General features: G+C 48.1%; 3 protein-coding genes across 11 annotated transcripts in view; 1 reads left to right on the forward strand and 2 right to left on the reverse strand.

Moving 5' to 3' along the window:
- Window positions 1-2,015: 2,015 nt before the first annotated feature.
- On the reverse strand, window positions 2,016-13,759 carry Arpc4 (actin related protein 2/3 complex subunit 4). 2 transcript variants are annotated; one of them, XM_027429094.2, is made up of 6 exons: window positions 13,631-13,759; window positions 10,878-10,996; window positions 9,808-9,919; window positions 7,675-7,770; window positions 6,120-6,290; window positions 2,016-2,921 (listed from the first exon to the last, which is right to left on the reverse strand). In XM_027429094.2, exons 1-6 carry the CDS (start codon window positions 13,631-13,633, stop codon window positions 2,916-2,918), a joined length of 507 nt encoding a protein of 168 aa, XP_027284895.1. In that variant the 5' UTR covers window positions 13,634-13,759; the 3' UTR covers window positions 2,016-2,915. The 2 variants fall into 2 exon arrangements, with proteins under 2 accessions (XP_027284895.1, XP_027284894.1); XM_027429093.2 differs by lacking the exon at window positions 13,631-13,759 and adding an exon at window positions 11,863-11,962.
- Window positions 11,871-25,283, reverse strand: part of Ogg1 (8-oxoguanine DNA glycosylase) — a 48,727-nt gene continuing 35,314 nt past the window's right edge. For 2 of the 7 annotated variants that reach the window (XR_004771099.1, XR_004771095.1), the window contains 2 exons: window positions 20,512-20,598; window positions 14,466-14,599 (listed from right to left, as the gene is read on the reverse strand). The gene's annotated coding sequence lies outside the window, so the exon portion shown is untranslated. Of the gene's footprint in view, window positions 11,994-13,321; window positions 13,375-13,630; window positions 15,818-20,511; window positions 20,599-25,283 lie in introns of those variants that run through there. The other 5 variants (XR_004771098.1, XR_003487618.2, XR_004771097.1 and 2 more) reach the window with 5 other exon arrangements.
- Tada3 (transcriptional adaptor 3) lies at window positions 14,027-24,352 on the forward strand. Of its 2 annotated transcripts, XM_035448808.1 has the most exons (10): window positions 14,027-14,164; window positions 14,465-14,522; window positions 15,559-15,791; window positions 16,762-17,012; window positions 17,141-17,246; window positions 19,340-19,481; window positions 19,570-19,673; window positions 20,982-21,091; window positions 21,643-21,828; window positions 23,830-24,352. In XM_035448808.1, exons 3-10 carry the CDS (start codon window positions 15,585-15,587, stop codon window positions 24,020-24,022), a joined length of 1,299 nt encoding a protein of 432 aa, XP_035304699.1. In that variant the 5' UTR covers window positions 14,027-14,164; window positions 14,465-14,522; window positions 15,559-15,584; the 3' UTR covers window positions 24,023-24,352. The 2 variants fall into 2 exon arrangements, with proteins under 2 accessions (XP_035304699.1, XP_027284881.1); XM_027429080.2 differs by lacking the exon at window positions 14,465-14,522 and having other exon boundaries at window positions 14,030-14,164.

The raw sequence follows: 25,283 nt of genomic DNA on the forward strand, positions 1-25,283 counted from the left end.
CAACTCAAGAAATGGAAAGAAACAGAGTACTTCATTCTGGCCAAATCTGTAAGTAAGGCTCTATCTTCAGAACTCAGAGAAAATATGTCAGACTTCAAAACAGCACACTACTTTTCTCAAAATCACATAGCATAACCTACTCTAGTACGGTCTGATTTCAAAACCTGTTTTTGTTTGTTTGGTTTTTCGACACAGGGTTTCTCTGTGTAGCTTTGGAGCTTATCCTGGCACTTGCTCTGGAGACCAGGCTGGCCTCGAACTCACAGCGATCTGCCTGCCTCTGCCTCCCGAGTCCTGGGATTAAAGGCGTGTGCCACCAACGTCTGGCTCCAACACCTTTTTTGAGACAGGGTCTCATGTACCCCAGGCAGACTCTCAGCAACTGCACTGCCCCAACACTTGGTTCTGGAATGGAACTCACGACTTCACACATGCTGAACACAGCAGTCTAGAGACTGAGCTACACGCCCAGCCACTTGGGCTTCCAGTGGGAGTGAGAAGTACCAAATACAGTCCGAGAATCCAGCCGTCAAGTCACCAGGCAAGTCTGCCTTGGCAGTGTAGGTCCCCCAGCTACCGGTCTAGCTAAACCCAGAGATTACCCTTCCCATCCCACAAGTGGCTGGGAACTGGACTTCCCAGAAGACAGGGAGGATTGGCTGGCTGGCAATTGCTCTCAGCTGGCAAATCTGGTTTTCGGGACTTTGGACCTTGGGCGATAATCTCCAACACTGGAGTGTTTTGGCTGGCTCACCGGAGCAAGGGTGTTCTTTGAGGATTGAGTGACCGGCCGCCATTCCCTTCTGATATCCAGCTTCACCTTTAACAGTCACTGCAAAGCTAGGACAAAGCCTTGTGCCACTCAGGGTCCAACTAATTCAACAGGGGAGGTCACAGAGGTAGTGTCACAAAGGGATGGTAGCCAATCAAGCTGTCCCCACACCCCTCCTTTCTTTAACACTTACTTGTTCTTCTCAAAAGACCCCTTTGGGGGCTGGTGATGTCGCCTAGAGATAGGCTTGCATATTGTGCTCAAGGACCCGAGGAACAATTCCCACCAACCCTCGGGAAACACCCCTTTGGCCATCCAGAAAGCTCAGCTCTCTCACATACACACCTCTTTATTTTATTTTATTTTAGAAAATATCTTTCTATAGTTCAAGGATGGCCTAGAACTCATAGAAGTCCAGTTTCTAATTTCCAAGTGCTCCACTTACAAGTGTGAGCCAACATACCTGGCTCAAGGCCAACTGTTCTTGAAGCCCCCCCCCCCCAATACCGTCTCCTGTGAGCATACTTTACCCACTCCCGACCATGAACAGCACTCTTAAATGCCTATTTACCTACCTCACTGTCCCTGGACCCGAGTTCTGTCAAAGTATGACTGGGTGTCAGTGTTGAGGCCCAGTACACACAGTAAGTAGAGGGATCAACTGCTGTTCACCCAGCATCTGTGTGGCAGGGGCAGTTGCTACACAGCTCCCATTGTCTCTACACAGTAGGAGACAGTGAGAGAAAGGACTGCTTAATTCAGGAGGCAGCAAGAAGTCATAGGCACTAACTATCTGATGGAACTTCCTGAGCACTTTTAGAACTGAGTTACCTTTAGCTGTCCAGAGTCACCAAGGGATCTAAGACTTTGAGACAGCATGGAGAGTGATTCCTGCCAGCACAGGCAGAAGTCTCTCTCCCTCTAGCTCACAGGATATAGGAGACTTGGAGCAAGCTATTTTGGATGTGGCACCTGTTTCCTTATCCACAAAGTGAGATCTGGTTTCTGAGGATCTGAGGATGGAATAGAAGCATGATGTGGAAAACATTGCTCCCTCTCTGTCCAGGCAGGGACTACCTTCAGAATAACAGTGCCTGACTGTAGCAAAGGTCTCTGGGTTGGTGCCCTTGGCAGGGATCAATGGCAAAATGGTCTGCTGGACTGCTCCAGACCCAAGTGCCAGTCATTCATGACTCCAAGGAATAAAAATACCTGTTCTTCCACACAGACACAAAGCACAGACCTCATGCAGCCCCAAAGGGGCAGGAAGAGACTTTAATCGGGGGATGGGAGGATTCATCAGAATCAGAGACAGCGAGCGGCAGCAGAGGAGCCAGAGTAGGTGAGACCCAGTGGGGCACTCAAGGACTCACCTCTGCACCTCCAGCACAGGCACGGTACCCAGACAGGCAAGCCTTGGGGCCTCTCAGCTGGGAAGGTGTTGGGGGGAGGATGACTCCTGGTGGCCCTGCAGCCAGAAGTTGCCTGGCTTTTGGACCCCAGCTCCTAGGTCAGCCTGGCAATCATGGATTCAGCCCTTGTTCCCAACCAGTGTGGTAGCCATCTTCAGGCAGAACTCAGGAGGCTAGTAGAGAGTCCTTACCACCTCTACTGGGCCAAGGAGGCTTTGAGTAAGACAGCAAGGAAGAGAAACTGGAGTCTGAAACTTCCCTCTCTCCCCACCTGGGGTGGCATAGGAAAAATAGTCGCCTTCTGGCTCCAGGCCCGCCCAGACCACCGCGACCAATAAGGTACAATCACTGGGGCCAGTCACAGCCACTGGAGGTGCAGGTTGTTTTAAAAACAAAAAACAAAAACCAAAAAGGTTACAGTCTTCTACAAGCACAGAGTTTAGGTTTCAAGACGCTTAAAAAAATGTCTGTCCCAGCCCAGGGGACCAAACATCAGAAGGTAGCCTGACCAGACACGTGTGGCCTTGGGGCAGGTCCACTGCTGCCTTTTTTGCACAGCTAGCAAGCACACCACACCCGACTCCCGCATCCAATGCCCACCCAACCCAGCTTCCTGCTGCTGCTGCTGCTGCTGCACCGCTGCTCCGGGGAGTGACTCCAGGACACCTTCGCAGACACGCAGAGACACAGGGAAGGCCAAGGGGGAAGGCCATGAGATCCAGCCAGATGGTTTAAAACTGTCAAAGAGAATGACAGGCAATGAATGGGGTTACTATATCCTGCCTGATGAGCCTGTTCCAGGTAAGCGAGCTGAGCGGCTGCTGTTCAGGTCTGAGTACAGGGTCAGCTTTCAGCACTTCTTGAGCATACTTTCTTTGCGAACCTCCATGTGGACACTCGGAAACAAACCCTCTCCTCAGAAAGAGCAGCAAGTGCTCTTAACCACCAAGCTGTCCCTACAGCCCACGAGCATGCTCTTAATCTGGCCAGACTTCAGCAGTGATCTAAAGGCACTGGCCTAAAACTTTACAAAACTAGACAAAGCGGAATAAATTAAGTACTGAGGGCTTCTCCATAGCTTGCTTGGTAAGTGAAGCAGCTTCAGGTATGGAGACCCACTGGAGTACTCAGTGAGCCAAGGAGAGAGGCACAAGGTCTGATAGTTTCTTAAACTTTGAGTGACTGTCCAACTAGAACAGGTCTTAGAAGAGCTTACTGCTCTCGGTGGTAGCACATTCACAATCTTATATAAGGAGAGCAGGGGCACAAGGGTCAGGAGGTCAAGGCCATCCTCAGGCACAAAGTGAGTTCAGGGGCAGCCTGGGCTGTTTCCCCTGCCTTCCTTCCAGAAAGATCAAAAGAAAGATGGGACGGGAGGGGAAGAGAAGGAACAGGACAGGAAGAAAATGCTTTTTGCCCTCAGATATGCCCATGGTGCCAAGAACAATCCTGGACACTTATAAACCAGAGACTGTGCAATGACTGAGCACAGCTCAAGGCTGGGTCACATGATGTTCAAAAGCTATGAATCAGTTGCCAGCTTTGAAGACAACAGATGCCACTAACAAATTCAAATTTGGGGATTAACAATTTGTTCTGGCCCAGCTGTATAAGCCTGCAATCCCAGCTACTATAAAGGCTGAGGGGATGACTGCAAATCTGAGGATTCCTGGGACTAAAGGAAAAAAAGCCGGCTGGGGAGAGAGGCCAGCTGTGGGACTTGAGCAGCACGAGCAACACCCTTGGTTTGGTTCAACTCCAAGCCCCAGAAGAAAAGGTGGGACAACGAGGCAGTCAGAGGCTGCAGCTGCCTGGTGGCATCCCTTTCCAGAGACAAATGCTACCATATCTCACACAGCCCACCTCAGTCACTTTCACTACCTGCTTGAGTGACTCTGCAGTATGCCAGATGCTATGGCCTTATTGCTCAAGTCAGAAACCCCACTCTACATTCCCCTTCTTTCAGTTATTAGACACGGGGCAGGCAATGTTACTTCGAGAGCCTTAGCTTACTCTCAAGCAAGATGCTAACACACATCTCAAAGATTTTTTCAGTAGGTTTTATTTTATGTGTGTGTGTGTCTCTCCTTCGGGTATGTCTGTGCACTGTTTGTGTGCCTGATGCCCAGAGACCCAGAGGATTTTAGATCCCCTGAAACTGAAGTTACAGATGGTTTGAGTCACCACACCGGCACTGAGATCCTTACTGTTTTGAAGTTTTTCTTTTTTAAAAATATAAGAAAAAAATTTACAAAAACAAAACCCAAACAAACAGGCAAAGAAAATGTGAGGAACTGGGGGAGATGACTTGGACTAGAGGGCTTTTTGGGTAAGCATGAGAACCTGAGTTTGACTCTCCAGCACTACCATGTGTGTGCCTATAATCCCAGTGCTGTGGGGGCGAGGGTGGGGTGGGGTGCAGGATGGGACAAGCAGAACCTGGGGACTCACTGGCCAGCCAGTCTCACTGAAATAACAGGCTCCAAGTTCAGCAAGAGACCAAAACTATGGTGGAAGGCAATAGAGAAGACATCCAGTGCTGATGTCTGGGTGGCAGCTGCAGACATGTACACCATGCACATATTACATGTGCACGCACAAATAAAATTGTGAAACTAACATGGACTGATGAGGACTTGCAGCTCTTCCAGAGGACCTGAATACTCACACTGGGTGGCTTGCAACTGCCTATAACTCTAGCTCCTGGGTATCCAACTCAAGGCACCTGGCCTCCATGGGCACCTGCACTCATGTGTGTGCATATACATGTACACACACATACACACACACACACACACACACACACACACACACACACACACACACAATTTAAAATAAAAAAAATTAAAAACAAAACAAAAGAACATAAATTTATTACATGTTCTGGGGTCAGGGTTTTTGTCTCTTTCTCATTGATCTTATATTTATTCTATATTTATGCTCTACTCCGTGGGCTGGAATACAGCAAATTCATTAAAGGGACAGGATAGTCTGGAAAGGTATCATTTGTCCCTAGCCCCCTCCTCCCTCCCTCTCCTCTCTCCCCATCTCTCTCTCACACACACGGCACTCTCATGTGATCTTACTTAATGTTCAACCTCCCTGAAAGGTGCATTAGCAGCACCCCCATCACAGCTGAGGAAAAAACAGCTTAAGTGAGCAGTTCCCAGGATGTGCCTGGGGGAGGCAGAGGCACAGGGAGCCAGGCCCACACTTGGTCTGATTTGTGAGTATAAACAACACTGCCTTGTGCACTGGCCACCCACAGGATAATTAAACCTCAGGGGAAGTGGGTAGTGAATGTTTCCATTTTTAGGGTTCTGAACTCCCCTGGGCTGGGTCTGTGTGCACCAGCAAGAACAAACATCAACTCTTCCAAGGAGGGATCAGAGAGCTGAGTGGAATGTATCAACAAACCAGAGATTGTTTGGAAGGCAGCGCCATGTCCTGAATCTCTAGACAAAGCTATGCTGCCAGCTCCTCATGTAAAGGACCTCCCTCTTCAGAGCACTACAGTTCTTCAGTTTGATGGCCACGAGCCATGAGGAATGGGAAACATGTTAAAGAAACCATAGTGGTAAGCCTGAGAAACAGACACTGAAGGAAAATATTTATGTCTGTTTGAGAAGTGGACTTACACGATTAACTGTTCTATGGTCTCAGAGGAGTCACAAAGCACTTTATCTTCCTCACTCTGAGGTTTGAATTAGGACAGGTAAACACTATGTAAAACTGGAAAAATACAGAATTCATGCCTACATTTATGTCCACTAGAGACTTGCCTCCCAGACTTGCAGAAATAATAAAACAAAACAAACAAAATCCCTTGGGGCTCTCAAGGATGAAATCCTTGGCCTCAGGAATATCTGGTAGGTGCCACATTACCAGAAGCCATGGCTTCTTCCTCTGGTATGGAGTGGGGAGGTCCTACTCACATTCTTGAGGAACTCCTCAGCCACAATGCGGGCCCGGGCATTGACAGATAGCTTCATCTCACTGATCTCCTTGTCAATCTCCTCCATGAAGTGGATTACAAAGTCCACCAATTTGTGTTTGTACATCTGCTCCGTGTGGAAGTTGGTGATAAGAAAGCTGATGTCATACCCCTAGGGAGGGAAGCCAGCAGGGAAAGGAGACAAGACAAAATTAGTCCCCAGGGTCACATGGTTGTCATATCTTCTGTACACTAACACAGGCTTCCAACTGGCTACCATCTTCTCCCAAGCTACACATCTGTCCTTTAGTCAGCAATCCGCTTGCTTGGTGAGGGGCGCATATGGGCGATTGTGTGTTGTATGTGTTTGCTGGACCCAAGCAACTGAACCCAGTTCAAAATTGTGTGCGGGGTCAGATGTCCCTGAAAGAATGTGGCACAAACAGCCCTGTATTCAAAATGAGCTAAGGAAATAAAGGGGCCACAAATCTTATTTCAAAAAACCCAACTCAATAGTTTAAAAACAAAAAACAAAAAACACAGAACTGACATGGAAGAGGATGGAACTGGAGCTGTTTGCTACAGGAGGATGTGTGAGGAAGAGTGAGCTCATTTACTCTAGTGGCCCCAGAGGTTAGAGTGAGGACACAGAGAGAAGGTGGCTCAAGGTGAAAAACAGACCAACACATGGTGGCTGCTAGGTCACCAGGGAGACTTGGCAGGGAGCCTGTAGGGAGACACTGTAGCCCAGCCTCCTAGTAGCCAGGACAGGTGTGCCGGGACACGCCCATGAGGGAGTGGTCAGGAGAGGTCTAAGGTGACATGGGAATGATTCTTAAGGGACCGCGCACACGTGAATAGCCCCTTCTTTCTGGCCCCTTTCTGGCCTAGCTGCCTTGCTGCCCCTGGCACGCTCTGGCTTGCATTTGGGCTGCTGTTTATCTAAATAAAGAAATCTTAGCCTTATGGACGACGGATCATCTTTGGGCGCACGCGGCACCCAACAATCATCAGGAGCCTATGGAGTAGACTCAAGTATCTTTAAACGCAAAGGCAGGCAGCAAGCATCTCACTGTTTACTGGGGCTCTGAGAGCTGGACTTCAGCTGGGAGAGCTTAGGAAGATTTTTGTTTCATTTTTGTCTTCTTCCTTTCTTTTGTCTCAAATGCATGATTCTCCTGCCTTGGTCTCCTACATACTGGGAGTGCAAGCATGCCCACCACACCCAGCTCAGAAAGAATTTTGAAATAACTGTTTTGTTTGTGACTAGGCCCAAGATTCTTTGAAAGAGGGCACTGCACAGACCTACCTCTTCCTGGGGTTCTGTCCTCCTGCTACCATATATGGGCTAACTCAGTCCAAGCAGTAATACCCTACAGCTAGAAAAGCAGCAGCCCTTGGCCTTCAATCCCCAGACCCAGGGAATAGCCCAGTAACTTGCCCAGCAGTGCTAGGCCTTAGGTTCCATCCCCCATACTGCAAAAACCAAACAAACAAACCCAGGCCACCTAGAGACAGAATCCTGGGAATCTCAAATTCCAGAAGATAGGTCTCACCTCCACAGGTTTCCTTCGAAGAATAAAGAAGTTCTCTGCTCGCATCATCATGAAGCGCATGAACTTATGGCATAAAATCTTCTCAATCTCATCAGCCTGATGACACAAAGACAAAGACGGCTCTCCAGCAGACAGGCAAAGCCAAAATCACCCCGGGCCTGCTTGTCTGGCCCAGAACCTCCCCACTGCTGAGAGGTTTGGTGGGAACAAAGACTGCTGATCTTTGAATTGCAGCACCAGCTGCTAACTGCAGCGAGGGCCCAGCCAGGGCCACTTGGCCTTAACAGGTGTTAGTTACTGAGCTCTCATCTCACACCGGTGAGGGAACTCTGGCAAACTAGTCTTTCATCAGCTGTGATGGAGTCCACACCTGTATCTGAAGCTGCCTGACCTTCCTCATGTCACTAGTGTGGCCTTTCTCAGCATCGGTGGGACCCACCTCACAGATTTCCTCAAGGAGTGTCTGTCTTAACATTACTAAAATCCAACAATCCTGAAGTCTCTCTTTTTTCAACTCTTCCAATTACTTCTGCATCTTGGCAATCAGACACCAGTAAAGCCACCCAGCCCCCTGCCTGCCAGGGCTTCCGTACCTTCCTTTTTTTTTTTCAAAAGGATTTTATTTATTTATTATGTATACAATATTCTGCTTCCATGCATATCTGCACACCAGAAGAGGGCACCAGATCTCATAATGGATGGTTGTGAGCCACCATGTGGTTGCTGGGAATTGAACTCAGGACTTCTGGAAGAGCAGTCGGTGCTCTTAACCTCTGAGCCATCTCTCCAGCGCCCCCCCCTTCCTTTTAAGGCTGAAGGCTTTCAAAAGGTAAGATTTGTAACATTGTTTTTAACTGCTATTTTTAGAGTTGGGGCAAATGATACTATTTTCCCACTTAAGATACAAAGTTTCTTTCTTAATGGGAAATAGAATCCAGGTCAAAAACAGGGCAGTGCTGGCACAGGCCTGAAACCCCAGCACTTCGGAGGAAGAGGCAGGTGATCTCTCTGATCTTGAGGCCAGCCTGGTCTAAAAAGTAAGTTTCAGGACAGCCAGAGCTGTTACACAGATAAACCCTATCTTGAAAAACAAGCAAAAAAAAGGAATCTAGGTCAAATTTAAAAACAAATATTAAATAACCATTCAACTGATACTGAGACAGCAAGGCCCAGACCTATGTGGTAGATATTTGTCAAATATCGCTTAAGGAAACGTGTAAGAAATGGAAATCCTATTTTATACATATATGAATTGGAAGAGAAGAGAAAGCTCACAAAGAAACTGAAATATTTAAAGTCAACTGATTTCCAACAAAAGTCTAAGGTCACACAATGGCAGGAATTTCTTCAACAAATTGTGCTGACAACTGGTCATTCATATGTGGAAGAATGAAACTAGACCCTTATACCATATACAAAAATTAACTGAAGATGGATAAAAGACTAGAAGTAGGTCCTTCAACTATAAAACTACTAGAGAAAATGCACAAAGAAAACACTATGACATTTGTCTGGGCAATTACTGTTAAAACAGATCTTCAGTTCTGATAGTTTTGCCAGTGTTCTTGTTGGCATTTTTCTTTCATGATGTTATCATCCCACCCACTGCTAGCCTACACAGCTGTTTCTGAAAGACAAGCTAGAATGGATGGTCTGCTCCTTTTTTGCTGTTGCTGAGAATTCCATATGTGCATGTGTGTTGTACCATCTGTTTTTAAATGAAATGGCAGTGTCAGAAACTATGGCTATCAAACCAGTGCTGGTTGATAGTGCTCTAAGTGCACACAACCATCACCTATGTCCTTGCCGGCTGCATTTCCCTGTTTGTAATCCAGAGCCAGGGCTATGGGATAGTGTTGTTGCAGTTTTATTCCACTGACCCAGTTTTTGTTTTGTTTGTTTTTTCAGATAGGGACTCACCAAGTAGCCCAGACAGACTGGTCTTGGGTTTTCCATCTTCAGTCTCAGACTTCCATGGGCTAGGATTACACGCATGTGCAACCATATCTGCTCTGGCCAATCATGCCAAGTAAATTCCTGAAAGCAGGCTCTGAATCTAGCTCACCGACCTTTCAGAAGGGATCCCTGGCTGTGAAGAGCGCTCCTAACTGTGCCCTCTCCATGGTGACTCACCTGTTTCACAGCAATGCTGACCCGGACAGAATTGATGGAGCCCTCAATCAGAACCTTTTCCTTCTCATTCCTGCTGATAGTAACAGGTTGCAATAGGAGTTCTTTGCTACTCCTAAAAACACAAAATCAGAGGACCAAGCTGATGCCATTGACTTTCTAGGTATCTGTAAAGGTCACCACTTGAAAACCATGTATATCAAGTAACAACACAGTCCATCCTAACGTTAGAATTGTTTGAGTCACAGCAATCATTTTGGGGATATGGCTCAGCTGTAGACTGTGTGCCTAACATGCCCAAGGGCCTAGATTCAATCCCCAGCAATAAAAATACCTTCATTACCTATTTGGTAACACAACTTATTTCAACTATGTTCATCCCAGATTTTCCCCCCTTTGCTTCCTTTTTTTTTTTTTCTTCTTGAGACAGGGTTTCTCTGTATTGCTTTGGAGCCTGTCCTGGAACTTACTCTGTAGACCAGACTGGCTTCAAACTCACAGAGATCCACCTGCCTCTGCCTCCTGAGTGCTGGGATTAAAGCTGTGCACCACAACAGCCAGCTTCTTTTGGTTTCGTGAGAAAAGACCTGTTCTGTAGCTACGGCTATCCCCGACCCTGTGGTTCTATTGCTATTGCCTCAGCCTCCATGTGCTGGGATCAGTAGTCTCGCATATCCTTGCCAGGTGAAATTTCAAAAAGGAAAAATATTTATTTACTTATGAAATGAAAGCCAGACAAGACAAAACTGCATTCAAAACATGGAATATTTGGGTGTTAGAGGGTCTAAACTGTCTGGCACTATTAATGAGATAAAAAGTAAAAAAAAAGTCCTGATCCTTAAATCATTAATACAGAGATGTCAACTCTAGGAACTAAAGCCTGTGCCTTCTTCTGGAGCTGCCAGTGGCCTCAGTAATGCTACCGGAGACACTTCTCCACAGCGCTACTCCAGGGGCCACACTTTGGGCTATGTAGGTCTTCCATGGGTTTTGGCCTGTCAACATGGCCCCTTTAGACAGGGTCTGCTCTTGTGAGTTGTTCTCCTCAGCCCCATTCTGACCCTCTTCCCTACCTGACTTCCACCTCTGGCTTGTTGTGTCGTTCCACGACCTGGGAGGAGAAGTTCTCCAGACAGAGGGCAGCCTGCAGTGTGGCCCGCACGGCACTAAGGTAGGGGCGGAGAGTGGCAGTCTGCAGGAATAAACCCAAGATTAGGAAGGACCAGAGTCTACCACACCAAAGCCATTATCCCCCTGCCCCCGCCAAAGCTCCTATGGAACACACAATACTGAAAGCTTCAGGCGTGGTCATCACACAGAACAGAACACACCCAGCCTTCAAGATACAGCCCAGTCGGGAGTCTGCAGCAGTGGTTCCCAGCAGCAAACAATTCTACTTGGCATTTAGCAAAATTTGGAGAAAAAAAACTGTTATGACTTGGGGGCTGGGTGGGGACTATGGACGTAAGTCATGCCACCCAACATCTGGGATGCACAAGAATTACCCAGCCCCAAAAGCCACAGTGATGAGGCTGGGTGATACTGATCTAGATGGGTCCACGCCCTCCACCTGCTTCCTACATGGACAAATGTATTGATCCATGCCCTGAGCACACTGGGAATTCAGTCAGATAACTTCTGCTCTCAAATAACTCAACTGGATGAGATCACAAGGACTAATGGAAGGCAAAATGTAAAATTAACTAGGTTTATAAATAATCCATACTACGGAAATTAGTATGGACTAGACACAAGATCAGGAAGGTGTTTGTTTTGTTTTGTGAGACAGGGTTTCTCTGTGTAGCTTTGGAGCCTATCCTGGCACTCGCTCTGGAGACCAGGCTAGCCTCGAACTCACAGAGATCCGCCTGCCTCTGCCTCCCGAGTGCTGGGATTAAAGGCGTGCGCCATTAACGCCCGGCCTTCGAAGGGTTTACAATGAGAAAAAGTAGACCTGGGACATTCTCTGTAGCAGACAAGGTCAGCTTAATGATCAGCTACATTATTTCTCAAGTTATCTCTGTCTCCCCTCAGGGCCTATCACATGCTGGCCATCACCTGCATTCTTTCCTCCTCATTGCTTAGGTCAGTCCGTCAGAGCTCAGCTCACTGAAAAGGCCTCTTCCTTCCTCAAAGTGGTCTTCTTGACTTCCTCCTCAGTGCATTTACCAGAGTTTATGATATGTACACTTTACCATAATTCACAACAAGACATTCTTCATGTATTTTCTTAAATTGGTTCTCCTTCACTAGCTTGTAATTCTCATGGTCAACACACATTAACTTTATTCAGTTATGCTGGTTGCAACTAGCTCAGTACTTCCTATACATAGCATTTTACAAATTTCCTGTAGAGTGAACAAATGAACCGCGAGAAGCATTTTAAACTGCATAGACCAGGCTGCAATGGCAGGCTGGGATAAAAACCCTAGACAATCTAGAATGCCAGTTCACTGAGTTAGCCTTTCTCTCAATGTGGCAGGAAGCATTGGGACTTTCTGAGGAGGAAGTTACATGACTTCAGCAGAGGCTCTCTGGAGAATGGAATGGAGGGAAGTGAGACTCAGAAGAGGCACTGAGTACAGACTGGAGTGGAGAAAGCACAGCATCACAGGGGACAGCCAGACGTTAGACAGAGGAGGGAAAGGCTAAAAACACAACTAAGTTTGCACGTAGCCCGGTGCATTATGTTTTCTCTACACACTAGAGAATTCTATTTATATGTTAACCAAAAAAAGGCAAAACCGGAAGGGTGAAATTAGTAGTTGTCTGGGGTAGAGTGTACCCTTGGAAGAGTGATAGAATGTTCTCTACCTTCATTGAAGTAATGGTTATCTGATTATTTTGTTAATAGTCAAAGTAAGAAAACTAAAAGTGAATTCTAGGTGGCTAGTCCTGTGATGTCTGCCCTTTAGTGAATAGAAGGATCTCAAGTGCAAAAAAACTTAAATGCTTAAAAATGAAAAGCTACATCCTCAGTCAAAGGGATACGGCTTTCAGGCTGAGGAATGAAACCAGTTAGGGCATGGAACGCAGGAGAATGAACAAGTTTAGAAAAAGCATGTGACTTTTGAACAAGAGGGTCTAATTTCAAGGTGTCTCTCCAGAGTCGAGTCACAGGAGCATGGCAAGCAGTCCGGCATTTAGAACTGAGGTCATCAAAGCCAGCATGACCGGGGAAAGCAGTAGGAAGAGAGATGCAACAGTACGGAACACCCACAGACACCAAACCCGAAAAAACCTGGAAGGGAAGGGCCAGCGGTCATCAGCGCTTACACACATTAAGGTCAACACCGTACCGCACTACGAGGAAGGAGCCTGAATGGAGGCAACACCACAGAACCTTCATTGAGGCCTGGAAGCAAGGGGTGGAAGGGATCGAGAGTAATAAGGAGGAGTGGACACTTGCCTTGGGGTACCGTGAGATCGAGAAGACAGGCGGGGACAAGGGGGTGCACTTAGCGAATCTCTACCGTGGATGAAGAGGAGGCCCTGCTTCATTCCTCAGTGGTCCTACCTTGCAGCCGCCACCACAGACCTAGCAGCCCCACTTCCCGCCTCCTCCGAACTCTGGCGAGAGAACATTCCTTCCGGGGATGCCCAACTTGGAAGCATCCGGGCCTGCTCCTGCCCAGCTCACCTCCCAGCTCGCTCCTTCCTCCTCGCATTTGCCCTCGCCCCACCCTCTGCCTCCCCATCCTCATCGTGCCCCCTCATCCTAGGGCAACCTCCGGCCGCAAGCTCAGGCGGCAAACAGCATCTCCCCCAGACCCCACAGCCTCTCCTAGCAAGACACAGGGAGTCCCCCGAGCCCGGGGTCTCTCACCATCTCGGGTGCTGTCGCGGGGCCGGAAAGCGGAAGTGCGGAAGTGCCCGGCCCCGCGACGCCTGCCCTTTCGCGAGGCGCAGCCGCAGTCTCCGCCAGCACTTCCGGGGGGGACCATCTCGAGCAGGACCGGGGAGGAAGTTCCGAGCGACGTTCGGATCCCCTGGACGATCTCACACTGGGACCGTAGGGACTTGTAGGAGGCCTGGGATGACACAGTAGCACTCGAAGCCCCTTGGGTCTCCATACATCTCTTCCCAGCGCCTTTGGTTCTTGTCGCCTCTGTTGTAACTTCCCCCCATGTAACAATAGTACAGCCCGACCTCAGGTTGGGCACCAAATTAGGACAGGCAGAGCCGGAGAAGCCCGACGTTTCTTCCGGTGGTGCTCCCTTCTCCGCCCGGGCTCCTCCTACCGGGAGCCCTGGGGCTTGGCCGAGCAAGTGGGTCCCTGGAGATCTGGGCTCTGAGCCCCGCCCTCGCCCCGGGCTGCTTCCTAGGGGACACCTCAGGCCTAGCATTCCACCTGTCGGAGGTTCGTAGGTGGCCTTAGACCCCCCACCCCCCGGAGGCCACCGTGGGCTGGCTGTGTCCCCGCCCTCGCGTCAACTGCAGGGGGCCGGGCCCGCCCATAGCCAGTTCCGGGGCGGTTGCTTGAGAGCACTGGACTCCCCGCCCCCTCCTGCGGCCCGGGGCCTGTAGGAGGCCGCAGAGAGGAGGTAGGAGAGGCGGGAGCTGTGTTAGGGGCTCCCTAGAGGACGAGGACCCTGGAGGCGGGATCTTGGGGCGACACACAGGTGGAGCCAGCCATTAAGCAGTCCCACTTCTGTGCCAGGCACTGAACTGGGCACCTGAGAAGCATCACCTCTTAATCCTCAGAACATTCCAGGGAGGTAGGTACTCTTGATGCCCCCATTTTACAGATTGATACTTTTTAATGGGGAAACGGACCGAGGCATCATCTCTTGTCCTGGAAAAAAAAAAAGAAAAGAAACTAAGATTCAGGTTAAATAACATGTTTAGAGGGGCACATAATGGGCTGGAACTTAGTTCTGTCTGCTTGACCAGCTCGTGTTCCAAACTAGCTAGGGACGCAGAGAGGTACAAAAGTGGAATGAGGAGAGGCTGGGTGAACCCTGTAAGATAGAATGCTTGAAAGAGCCCAACAGAGGGCATAGGAAGACAGGGCACACTGGTATCTCTCTTGTAGTGCAGGTTTGAGACTTCTTGGGTTCGAATTAATCATGCAGGTTTGTAAACCTAGTTACTAGGGAGGCTGAAGCAGGTGGATCATAAGTGCAAGCAAGGCCTGTCTGGACAACTGAGTGAGAACCTGTCTCAATAAAAAATTGATGAAAGGGGGCTGAATGTAGCTGTTTGGAGACTATGTGCCTACATGCACTGAATAAGCCAGGTGTGGTTACATGCCTGGAATCCCATCACGTGGGAGGTGAAAACAAATATTCGGTTACTTAGCAAGTTTGAGGATGGGAAGTCAGGTGTGGTGGTATACACCTTTATCCCAGCACTCTGGGATGTAGAGGCAAGTATAATGAGTACCAGGCCAGCCAAGACCACATAGTGAGACTTTGTCTCAAAAAAAAACAAAAAAACAAAAAAAAACCTGAAGATAACAGCATGTGTGAGACTCAGGTTCAGTCTTAAGTGCTACCAAAACAAAAAAGACAATGAATTGCACTTAGGAGTCTGTTTCCTTTTTCATCAAAGGAAGAAAGGAAAGCATGAATAAAGCCCATCCCCCAAGGTTGTGTGTATAATTCAGTGAAGTAAGCCCCCCTCTGTACAATCAGGGCTCTATGAACAGGAACGTTGCCACCATCCGTATCTATAAAGGTATTGAATCCTGGTTTCTTTGTTGGACCTCTCTTCCATGCTACTTTGTCTCCCATCCAATGGCCTTCTCTCTAGTTTTACAGAATCCCATCTCCTGAGCCATGAGTGAACTGAAGGACTGCCCATTGCAATTCCATGATTTCAAGTCTGTGGACCACCTGAAGGTCTGTCCCCGGTACACGGCAGTACTGGCCCGCTCCGAGGATGATGGCATTGGTATTGAGGAGCTGGACACTCTGCAGCTGGAGCTTGAGACCTTGCTGTCCTCTGCAAGCAGGCGGCTGCGTGTACTGGAAGCTGAAACCCAGGTGATTCTCCAACAGAGGGGACATCACTAGAGAAAGATTGTGTCAAGTTATGGGATGGCTCATTAGGTTAATGACCTAACATTGACACTATATGTTGAGGATATGGATGGGAAGAGAGACCCAAATGGGAATTGTGACAGCAGAGTTAGGTCCCAACGCCAGGGATGCCATCCTACTAGACTTCAGAAGATGGATTCTGTCCCCTTGTAGTCCCTGGAATTCCCTGGGAGCTTTCTGAGATATACTGTGACACAGTCAGTTGTTTGTGTAGACAGGGCTCCCAGGAGGGTTGATGATTGAAATGAAGGTTAGCTGGGAGTCTTGTTGGCCATCACCAAAAAACCCACCACCAGCAGCATATTTCCCAGGACTGCTGCTATGCTCTGGGGCATAACCTTTTTAAAATTTGTTTTGTTTTTTTTTGAGACAAGGTTTCTCTGTGTAGCTTTGGAGCCTGTCCTGGAATTTCTCTGTAGACCAGGATGGCCTTGAACTTTGAGAGATCCACCTGTCTCTGCCTTCTGAGTAATGGGATTAAAGGTGTGCACCACCACCACTGCCCAGCTTTATTTATTTATTTATTTATTTTGTTTTGTTTTTCGAGACAGGGTTTCTCTGTGCAGCTTTGGAGCCTATCCTGGCACTCACTCTGGAGACCAGGCTGGCCTCCAACTCACGGAGATCTGCCTGCCTCTGCCTCCCAAGTGCTGGGATTAAAGGCATGTGCCACCAACGCCCGGCCAGCTTTATTTTTTTTTAACCTTTCTACCAAACAGTCTGTGGCTAGCTTGGGTAACAGAGGAGAATGAGATGTAGACCTCTGGTTCGATGCATGTGAGAAAAGTCACAGAGAAAGAACTGGATAAGTGCTTTACTTAATAGCCTCCAATTGGAGATCTCAAGTCATCCAAGTGGGGAAGAGGAGCTTGTCTCTTCTCTCCTTCTCAGTGACTGCCTTTGTGTGTTTCAGATCCTTACTGACTGGCAGGATAAGAAAGGTGACCGACGATTCCTGAAGCTGGGTCGAGACCATGAACTTGGTGCTCCCCCCAAACATGGGAAGCCCAAGAAGCAGAAACTGGAAGGGAAGGCAGGGCATGGACCAGGCCCTGGCCCAGGACGACCCAAATCCAAAAACGTTCAGCCAAAGATCCAGGAATATGAATTCACTGATGACCCAATTGACGTGCCTCGGATCCCCAAGAATGACGCTCCCAACAGGTTTTGAGCCTGAACACATAGAACAGAGCTAGAGGGGGCTTAGGGACTGGTGGTGTGGTCTTAGAAGACCCAGGGCTAAGGCTGAAGGAGCCCAGAGGTGCCCACTCAGGGTCTGCTTCTCCCTGCAGGTTCTGGGCCTCTGTGGAGCCCTACTGTGCGGATATCACCAGTGAGGAGGTACGAACACTAGAGGAGCTCCTGAAACCTCCTGAAGATGAAGCCGAACATTATAAGGTAGAAACCCTGAGCCATAGAACCCTGAGTTATAGAACAGGAGGGCTCAGAGGTGCCTCGGAATCCTAGGCAGCAAAGTCCACATCATCTACTTCCTTCCTTCCCAGCCTCCTGCCTGCTGCATTACCCCTGCAGACACTGAGGTTCAGCTTTCCCTTGCTACCCCCACCTCAGCCAAGTGGTGCGTCTGTCTGTCAGTGAAGTTCATCCTGTCCGCTTGCCTTTATCCTAAGAGCCTCTGAACATGCTCCTTGCTTTTAGACTTCAGCAACCGATTTCTTTCTGTACTTAATATATAAAAGTTAAGTTCCTGTTTCATTTCTAAGACACTAGAACTTGCTATGGTGTCCAGGCTGACCTTAAACCCTTGGACTCACCATCTCCCTCTCAGGTCCCCAGGTGTCTGGGACCACAAACATAACATCACTATACCTGTCTTAAAGGTTTTTGGTTTTTTTGAAACTGGATTTTATATATCCCAGACTAGCCTTGAACTTTGTGTAATGATGACCCTGAACTTCTGATCTTCTTTCCTCTGACTCCCTCATGTTGGGATTACAGGTATGTAATCCCAGTTTTGCAATCCTGAGATAGAGCCCAGGGCTTTGTACATTCCAGCCAAGCTCTCTACCAGCAGAGATACATCCCCAGCAAGATAGTTTTATGTATCATGAAAATAAAACATGTTCCATAAAAGAAAGTGGACCAACCGCGTGAGGAGGAGACTCTACCACATGGCAACTCCCACCTTGGCTGTGCTGCGTCTAGACCTTCTCTAAACCTTTTAGCCACAGGATGGAGGCCAAGTGTCTCAGTGCTTGGTGACACCCCAGTTCCCCTCTCCAGTCTTCCTTGGCCACACCCCTCTTTCCTGCTGCATTCATCAGCTGTACCAGACATGTCTCCCTCCCACTGGTCTCACCAGGGTCTGTGCCCAAGCTCTTCTCAGCTTGACAGACTGCCTCACTCTTCAAGGCCTGAGCTCATGCTACTGCCACCAAAGATGCCTTTCCAGACTCCTCAGCAGAAAGAGAAAGCTGGGCCTAGTGGCTCACACCTATTGCACTTGGGAGGCTGAGGCAGGTTTGAGGCTAGCCTGTGCTTACAAGTGTGAGGCCCTTTCTCCAAGAAGAGTAAAGGAAGTGGTCTCACTTGGTGACCCCATGGTCTCTTGGCTGCTTTTAATGCACTTACCTGAATTTAAAAAACAAACAAACAAACAAAACATTTATCTGAGGCCAGAGATGCAGTTAACAATAGAGGTCAGTGGTAGAGCAAATGTTTAGCATGGACAAGGCCCCAGATTCAGTCATGACCTAGAGAACTACAGCAACCTGTAATCTCACTTCTTGTCTCAAAGAAAGAAAGAAGCAGGGAAAAGGCAATCCATTTCAGCTGTAGTAAGTTTAAGCATTACACACACAAAATAATAATAATAATCCCTTGGACCCTAGTTCTTTTTAGAAGAACTACCTGTGACAAAGAGGATCCATAGACACAGCATTTTATACTTTATATCTTTTTGTTGTTGGTTTTTTTTTGTTTTTTGTTTTGTTTTGTTTTTTCTGTGTAACTGCTCTGGATGTCCTGGAACTCACTCTCTAGACCAAGCTGGTCTTTGGACTCAGATCTGCCTGCCTCTGCCTCCTGAGTGCTGAGATGGAGGGCATGCGCCACCACACTGGGCTTATACTTTATGTCTTCATTATTGCGTATCTGTTTCTAGGTGTATTTTGATTTTTGTTTTGTTTGTTTGAGACAAGATAGGGTCTCAGCCTGGGCTCAGACTCATGACCATCCTACTTCTGCCTCCTGAGTGCTGAGACAACAGGTGTGTGCCACCATGCCTAGCTGCTTTCGTTATTTATATACCTTTTTCTCCTACTAGAGTGTAAGTGCAGAGATTTTATCTTCTTTGCCTTTTGTGGCACCACCCTTGGCCTTGGGCTTGGGGCTTGGGCAACAAATAGGTGAGAAAGAAACAGAATGAATAGAGAGTTTACTACAGTATCCCATACCAGGAGAGTCTCCCACACTCCAGGCAAAGGTGGCCAGGGTTTACCTCTTAGAATTGAATGGCCTCTTTGCTGCAGATTCCCCCACTGGGAAAACACTACTCCCAGCGCTGGGCCCAGGAGGATCTGCTAGAGGAGCAGAAGGATGGGGCTCGGGCAGCAGCTGTGGCTGACAAGAAGAAAGGCCTCATGGGACCGCTGACTGAACTGGACACAAAAGGTGAGTCCCCAGCTCCCTGTCCCCCTCAGGCCGGGATCTGAGTTCCCAGAGCTTCAGGCCCCTGCTGTCTTCTCCCTATCCACTGCAGATGTGGACGCCCTGCTGAAGAAGTCTGAGGCCCAGCACGAGCAGCCAGAAGATGGCTGTCCCTTTGGTGCCCTGACACAGCGCTTGCTGCAGGCCCTGGTGGAGGTGAGCACTCAGTTAGACTGGGAACTACAAGCTAGGTGTGGTGGTGTATGCTTGTGATCCCTGCAACACTTGGGAGACAAAGGCAGGAAGCTCGTGAGTTCAAGTGCCACGTGTATCCATCTCAGAAAACCAACACACACATGCACACACCACACACACACGCACTCACACACCACACACTCACACACACACACACACACACACACACACACACACACACACACACACACACACACACACACACACACACACACACACACGCACACACGCGCATGGTTGTTAGTGTTTTGATGTTTTGCTTTTTGAGATAGAGTCAAACTATGGGCTAGAATGTACAGTCATTTTCCTGCCTCAGCCTCCCAAGTGCTGGGATAACAGATGTAGGCCTTTGTGGAGCATTGGTTAAGGAGGATTTCATGCATCCTTTCACTGAGGTGTGTGCTGTGTTAGCTCCATGTTGCAGGTGAGGAAACTGAGGTTTAGAAAAGGGAACTTTTCTTAAGACTACCAGCTAATAAGTAAAGGTAGGATTTAAGCCCACCCTTGAAGTTTCCCTCTTTATGCCCCTGTCTGGCCTTGGAAATGCCCTTTTATGTCCTTGAGCTTCAGTTTCCTCCTTTGTCTCTAACACAATAGTTTTTCTCTCAGGGAATGGTCTGGGGCATGCATTCCATTACCCAGACTGAGGTAATGGGAAGGGGAAGTCTGGCTTAGTCCAGCAGACTCTAGTTTAGTGTGACTTTTCATCATGACCTTGGTCTTACCGCACCAGGCCCTCAGAAATTGAGTAAGGAGGAGTGTGTGAAGGAAGTGCCCTGGGTGTGACTGGGAGCCTTACCTTTTTAGATCACTTTCCAATGAAGAATTTGTCCCATGAGTCCATCTGACTGCAGTGGAGCCTGGGAAATGTAGTGTAGCTCAGCTGCTGTGGAGGAAAAAACAGTGCTAGGTTATTTCCTTGTCACTGTTTCTCTTGTGTCCCCTTCTTTTGCTGTCCATATTCCCCTCCCCTCAATAAAAGAATTTCTATAATGATCAAAGCTTTGGAGGAAGCTTTTTTTGTTTTTGTTTTTTGAGACAGGAGCCTGTCCTGGAACTTACTCTGTAGACCAGACTGGCTTCGAACTCACAGAGATCTGCCTGCCTCTGCCTCCTCAGTGCTGGAATTGGAGGAAGCTTTTTAACATGAGTGGGATGAAAAGATGGCAGACTATTTCTATCTAGCCTATAAAGACTGTGTATGTCAGAGAGGAGCATTAAAACAGGGATTCTATTGCTTCCTCCTTCTAACCTATCTCTGGTCTTCAGGAAAATATTATTTCCCCTATGGAGGACTCTCCTATTCCTGACATGTCTGGGAAAGAATCAGGGGCTGATGGCGCAAGCACCTCTCCCCGAAATCAGAACAAACCCTTCAGGTGAGTGACATACCATCTGCACTCTGGGCGTGACTGTCAGCTTCTCTCTGTCTTCTTAGGGGGGCATGCTTTGTAAACAGAGGCTGGGGCCATTTGACCATGCACAGACATCTGGCTATACAGATGTTTGCACAGCACATGGAAGTGCTGGCCTCGATTCTGGACAGGCTTAGTACAGACTTGATCATACCTTTGCCTTTCCTGGAGATAACCCAAGTGTCCAGCTGAAGGGAATGGCTAGTTGAGTGCTAAAACTGCATAAGAAATAACTTGTAACTGCTAATCATTACAGAAATATACTTGACATGAAAGAATTAAAACAGAGTACCAAATGGGGGGAAAGGAGTAATCCTATTTGTACTTAAACTATATTTAAGAGTTACATATAGTTTTAAAAAATCTTGGAAATATATATCATAAAAGATTGCAACTCACACATAACAAGGCCTGAAACATATATGTGTGGCTATATGGGTTCACCTTGCCAGACTGGGATCCTCTGAGGGCCCTCCAGCTGGCGCTCAGAGCTCAGGTGCTGGCCTTGCCTACAGTGTGCCCCACACCAAGTCCTTGGAGAGCCGCATCAAGGAGGAGCTGATTGCACAGGGCCTCCTGGAGTCCGAGGACCGGCCTGCTGAGGACTCAGAGGATGAGGTCCTCGCTGAGCTGCGCAAACGGCAGGCTGAGCTGAAGGCACTCAGTGCACACAACCGCACCAAGAAGCATGACCTGCTGAGGTGAGTGAGCACTGTGCCAGGGACTAGCCCTATCCCCCAGTTGGATCTCTGATGGATGCTAAGTCCAGGGACAGGGCTCTAGCACCCACAACTGACATATGGATGGGTCTGTGAATATGAGTGCAGGTGTCTGTGGTGTCAGCTGCCCTGCAGTTGATGAAGTTACTGGTTTTTGCCAGACGCCCAATGTAGGTGCTGGGAACTAAACCCCAGTCCTCTGCAAGAGTAGTACACACTTAACCACTGAGCCATCTCTTCAGCCCTGACTCCATTGATAAGCATAATTTAGTAATATTTACAGTGTTAAGTTGCTTTTGTTTTTTTTTTTTAAATGTGTGTTTTCTTTCTTTTTTTCAAGACAGGGTTTCTCTGTGTAACCTTGGCTGTTCTGGAACTCACCCAGTAGACCAGGCTGGCCTCAAACTCACTGAGATCCACCTGCCTTTGCCGCCCAAGTGCTGGGATGTGCTACCTCCACCACTACCTGGCTGTGTTTTCTTTTTCTTTATGGTATTATTCAATCAAAATACCACAGAGGCACTGGGAAGATCTGCAGTGGGGAAAATGCTTGCCACCAAGCCTGACCTCTTGCGTTCAGTCTACAGCACCCACATGAAAGCTGGCCACAGCAGAACATATCTGTAACCCCAGTGCTTGGGTGGGCAGAGAGGCAAGCCTAGCAGAATAGGCCATTTCTCAGTGGGTAAAGGCACTTACCACCAAGCCTGGCCACTTGATTTCAATCCCTAAAACCTAAAACCCAGATGATAGAGAAAGAAAACCAACTCCTGCAAGTTGTCCTCTAGCCTCCACATGCACACCATGGCATATAACCCTCTAGTGAATACCTAAGCTACAGGAAAAATAAATAAGGCGAAGCATGATAAAGAAAGATCCAGTATCAACCTCTGGCCTCCACATGCATGCACATATACATGTGCAATATGAAGACGTATACATATAACATACATAAAAAACATCATAGAGAAAATAATGAATATCAGTATGCTCAGACATATGAGTTGCTAATGTTCTCTTAGCTGTCTATGGCTTTGATTGGCTGGTCACCCCACACTTACTAGTGTCTTAGAATCAGTCATAGTGTCATTCATTTTATATCAACTCCCATCTGACTTTCCTTGCACTGGTGACAAGGGTAGAGATTACATGTGAAGGGCATTGGTAGGAGCTGCCCTTTTGTTAGCACTCAAGCAAGACTTCTTGTTCCTCTTAGAGCCTTGACAAAGCAGGTTCTTGATTACCTGGCTAGCTCTTACTGTGTCTGACCTGGTGCTGGGCCAGGAAGAAGGCAGAAGGAGACTCCTGTTCTCTTAGGTGGTCGGAGGAGACACGCCATTCAGAGGGGAGGGGCAGCTGCTGCTGAGCTTTATGGGGATCTGAGGATAAAGAAACCATGGTGCCCACTGTCTGCTAGGGTCTTGTGTACCTTCTTTCTTCTAAGACAAGCAAGCTGGGAGGTGGTAGCACACACCTTTAATCCCAGTACTTGGGAGGCATAGGTAGGCGGATCTCTGAGGCCAACCTGGTCTACAAAGAGTTCCAGGATAGCCAGCAATGTTACACAGAGAATCCCTGTCTCAAAACAACAACAAAATAAAAAGTTCCCTTTCAAGGGCAAGGAGCAGCAAGGGTAGGACCAAACGAGATTAAAAACAATGCTGTGTAGTTCCAGAGGTATGGCTTGCTGTGGAAATGTTTTGGTGCTGAAGCTCAGCCCTGGGCCCTGCTGTGCTCCAGCTACTGGACTGTGGGCAAGGTACTTTGGGCCCAAGCAACAAGGATTAGATTTCCTAGAGACCTTCAGCTCCACCATCAGTGGGACTGAGTCAGATCCCCACAGGATTGAAGAAGCTCAGTGCAGCTGTGCACATCTGTAATTCTAATAAGCAGAGGGGAATGAGAGCCGGGATTGTGAGGAGGCTCAGTTTGGAAGAGGATGATAACTGGAGATTGGATAACCATGATACTTGGCCCCCATAGGTTGGCAAAGGAGGAGGTGAGCCGGCAGGAGCTGAGACAGCGGGTCCGCATGGCAGACAATGAGGTCATGGATGCCTTTCGCAAGATCATGGCTGCCCGGCAGAAGAAGCGCACCCCTACAAAGAAGGAAAAGGACCAGGCCTGGAAAACCCTGAAAGAACGAGAGAGCATCCTGAAGCTCCTGGACGGGTAGCATCACCTGCTGCTGGCCTCCTCCCTGGCCTGTCAGAAGCCCACTTCCTTTGAAACCTTGGCTGGGGGCTGCCCATCAAATGACAACAGTCTCAGGCCACTCAGCTGAGCTTTGTGCAGCCAGCAGGCAAGGCCTTCCTATGCTGGCCTGGACCTAGCATCTGCCTGGTGCCCCAGATGAGCAGGCTTCTTCCTGGCTGTCCCCTTTCCTTCCTACAATCTCCTCGACACCTTTCCCTCAAGGACTTCTTCCTTGTGGTTTTGTAAAGTACAAACTTAAGAATAAAGTGACTGCTGTGTTTTTAAAAAAAAATTACAAAAACACCTATAATTTTTGAGTATCTATTATTTGTGGTGTTGGAAAGGCTTGGATAGGCAAAAAGCATTCAGGAAGGCATGCTTGGTGGCACTTGTATGGGAACTCCATCCTATAGCCAATGACATTTGGGGGGAACTTGTCATGGACTGTGGCCACTCACCCATGACATTTATTTTTGAGCACTTTTTTGTGATGGTGCTGGTGGCAGGAGGGTGGATCCTGGGATTCCCAGGGCAAGACTGCCTTCAGAGCTACTACACAGGACCACCAAGGACCTGTTCCTTCGGGCTTTTCCACAGTGCCAGCTATCACTGAGGTGTCTTCTCAGGTGTGGGTGTCGGGCAGAAGTAGCCAAATGGTTCATTTGTGTCTATTACTGAAGAGAACCTAAAGCCTGCTGGCCATGGCCTCCCCCCAAAAGTAGCAAGCCTTGTCCCAGATGTCCCTGTGCCTTACCTAAACTCAAACTGAGGTCTCATACCCATTTCAGACACATCCTCTAAGTTAAGGTAACTACTGATGTGGTTCTCAGCCTGTGGGTTGCAGTCCCTTTGGGGGTTGAACAACCCCTTCACAGAGGTCACCGAAGACCATTGGAAAACACTGATATTTACATTATGATTGATAATAGTAGCAAAAATACAGTCATTAAGCACCAAGGAGACTAATTTTGATTGGGGGTCACAACTACATGAACTGTATTAAAGGGTCACAGCATTAGGAAGGTTGAGGATCACTGTTGTACTTAAAGGGCAGCAGTGTTAGGAAAAATGAGAACCACTGCCTTACTGTTTTAGTTTTTTGTTTTGTTTGGTTTTTGTTTTGTTTGCAGACAGACCTCCTGCCTGACTCTAAACTTGTGGCAATCCTCTTGCTTCTGCCTCATCTGTTGGGATCACAGGCCTGAACCATGGTGATGTTTGACCTACTCAGAGTTCCAACC

Source organism: Cricetulus griseus, chromosome 8 (genome assembly GCF_003668045.3).
Source record: "Cricetulus griseus strain 17A/GY chromosome 8, alternate assembly CriGri-PICRH-1.0, whole genome shotgun sequence".
Lineage (NCBI taxonomy): Eukaryota > Metazoa > Chordata > Mammalia > Rodentia > Cricetidae > Cricetulus > Cricetulus griseus.

Bases quoted from the DNA above. Each gene is read 5' to 3' on its own strand.
- Arpc4 (XM_027429093.2), bottom strand. The intron at 9,920-10,877 runs GTAGGGAAGAGG...TTGTGTTTTTAG, and splicing joins AAGCCAGAGGTGGAAGTCAG to GAGTAGCAAAGAACTCCTAT. The intron at 7,771-9,807 runs GTGAGTCACCAT...TTGTGTCATCAG, and splicing joins TCAGCATTGCTGTGAAACAG to GCTGATGAGATTGAGAAGAT.
- Tada3 (XM_035448808.1), top strand. From the start codon at position 15,585: ATGAGTGAACTGAAGGACTGCCCATTGCAATTCCATGATTTCAAGTCT. The intron at 19,482-19,569 runs GTGAGTCCCCAG...TATCCACTGCAG, and splicing joins GACTGAACTGGACACAAAAG to ATGTGGACGCCCTGCTGAAG. The intron at 21,829-23,829 runs GTGAGTGAGCAC...TGGCCCCCATAG, and splicing joins AAGAAGCATGACCTGCTGAG to GTTGGCAAAGGAGGAGGTGA.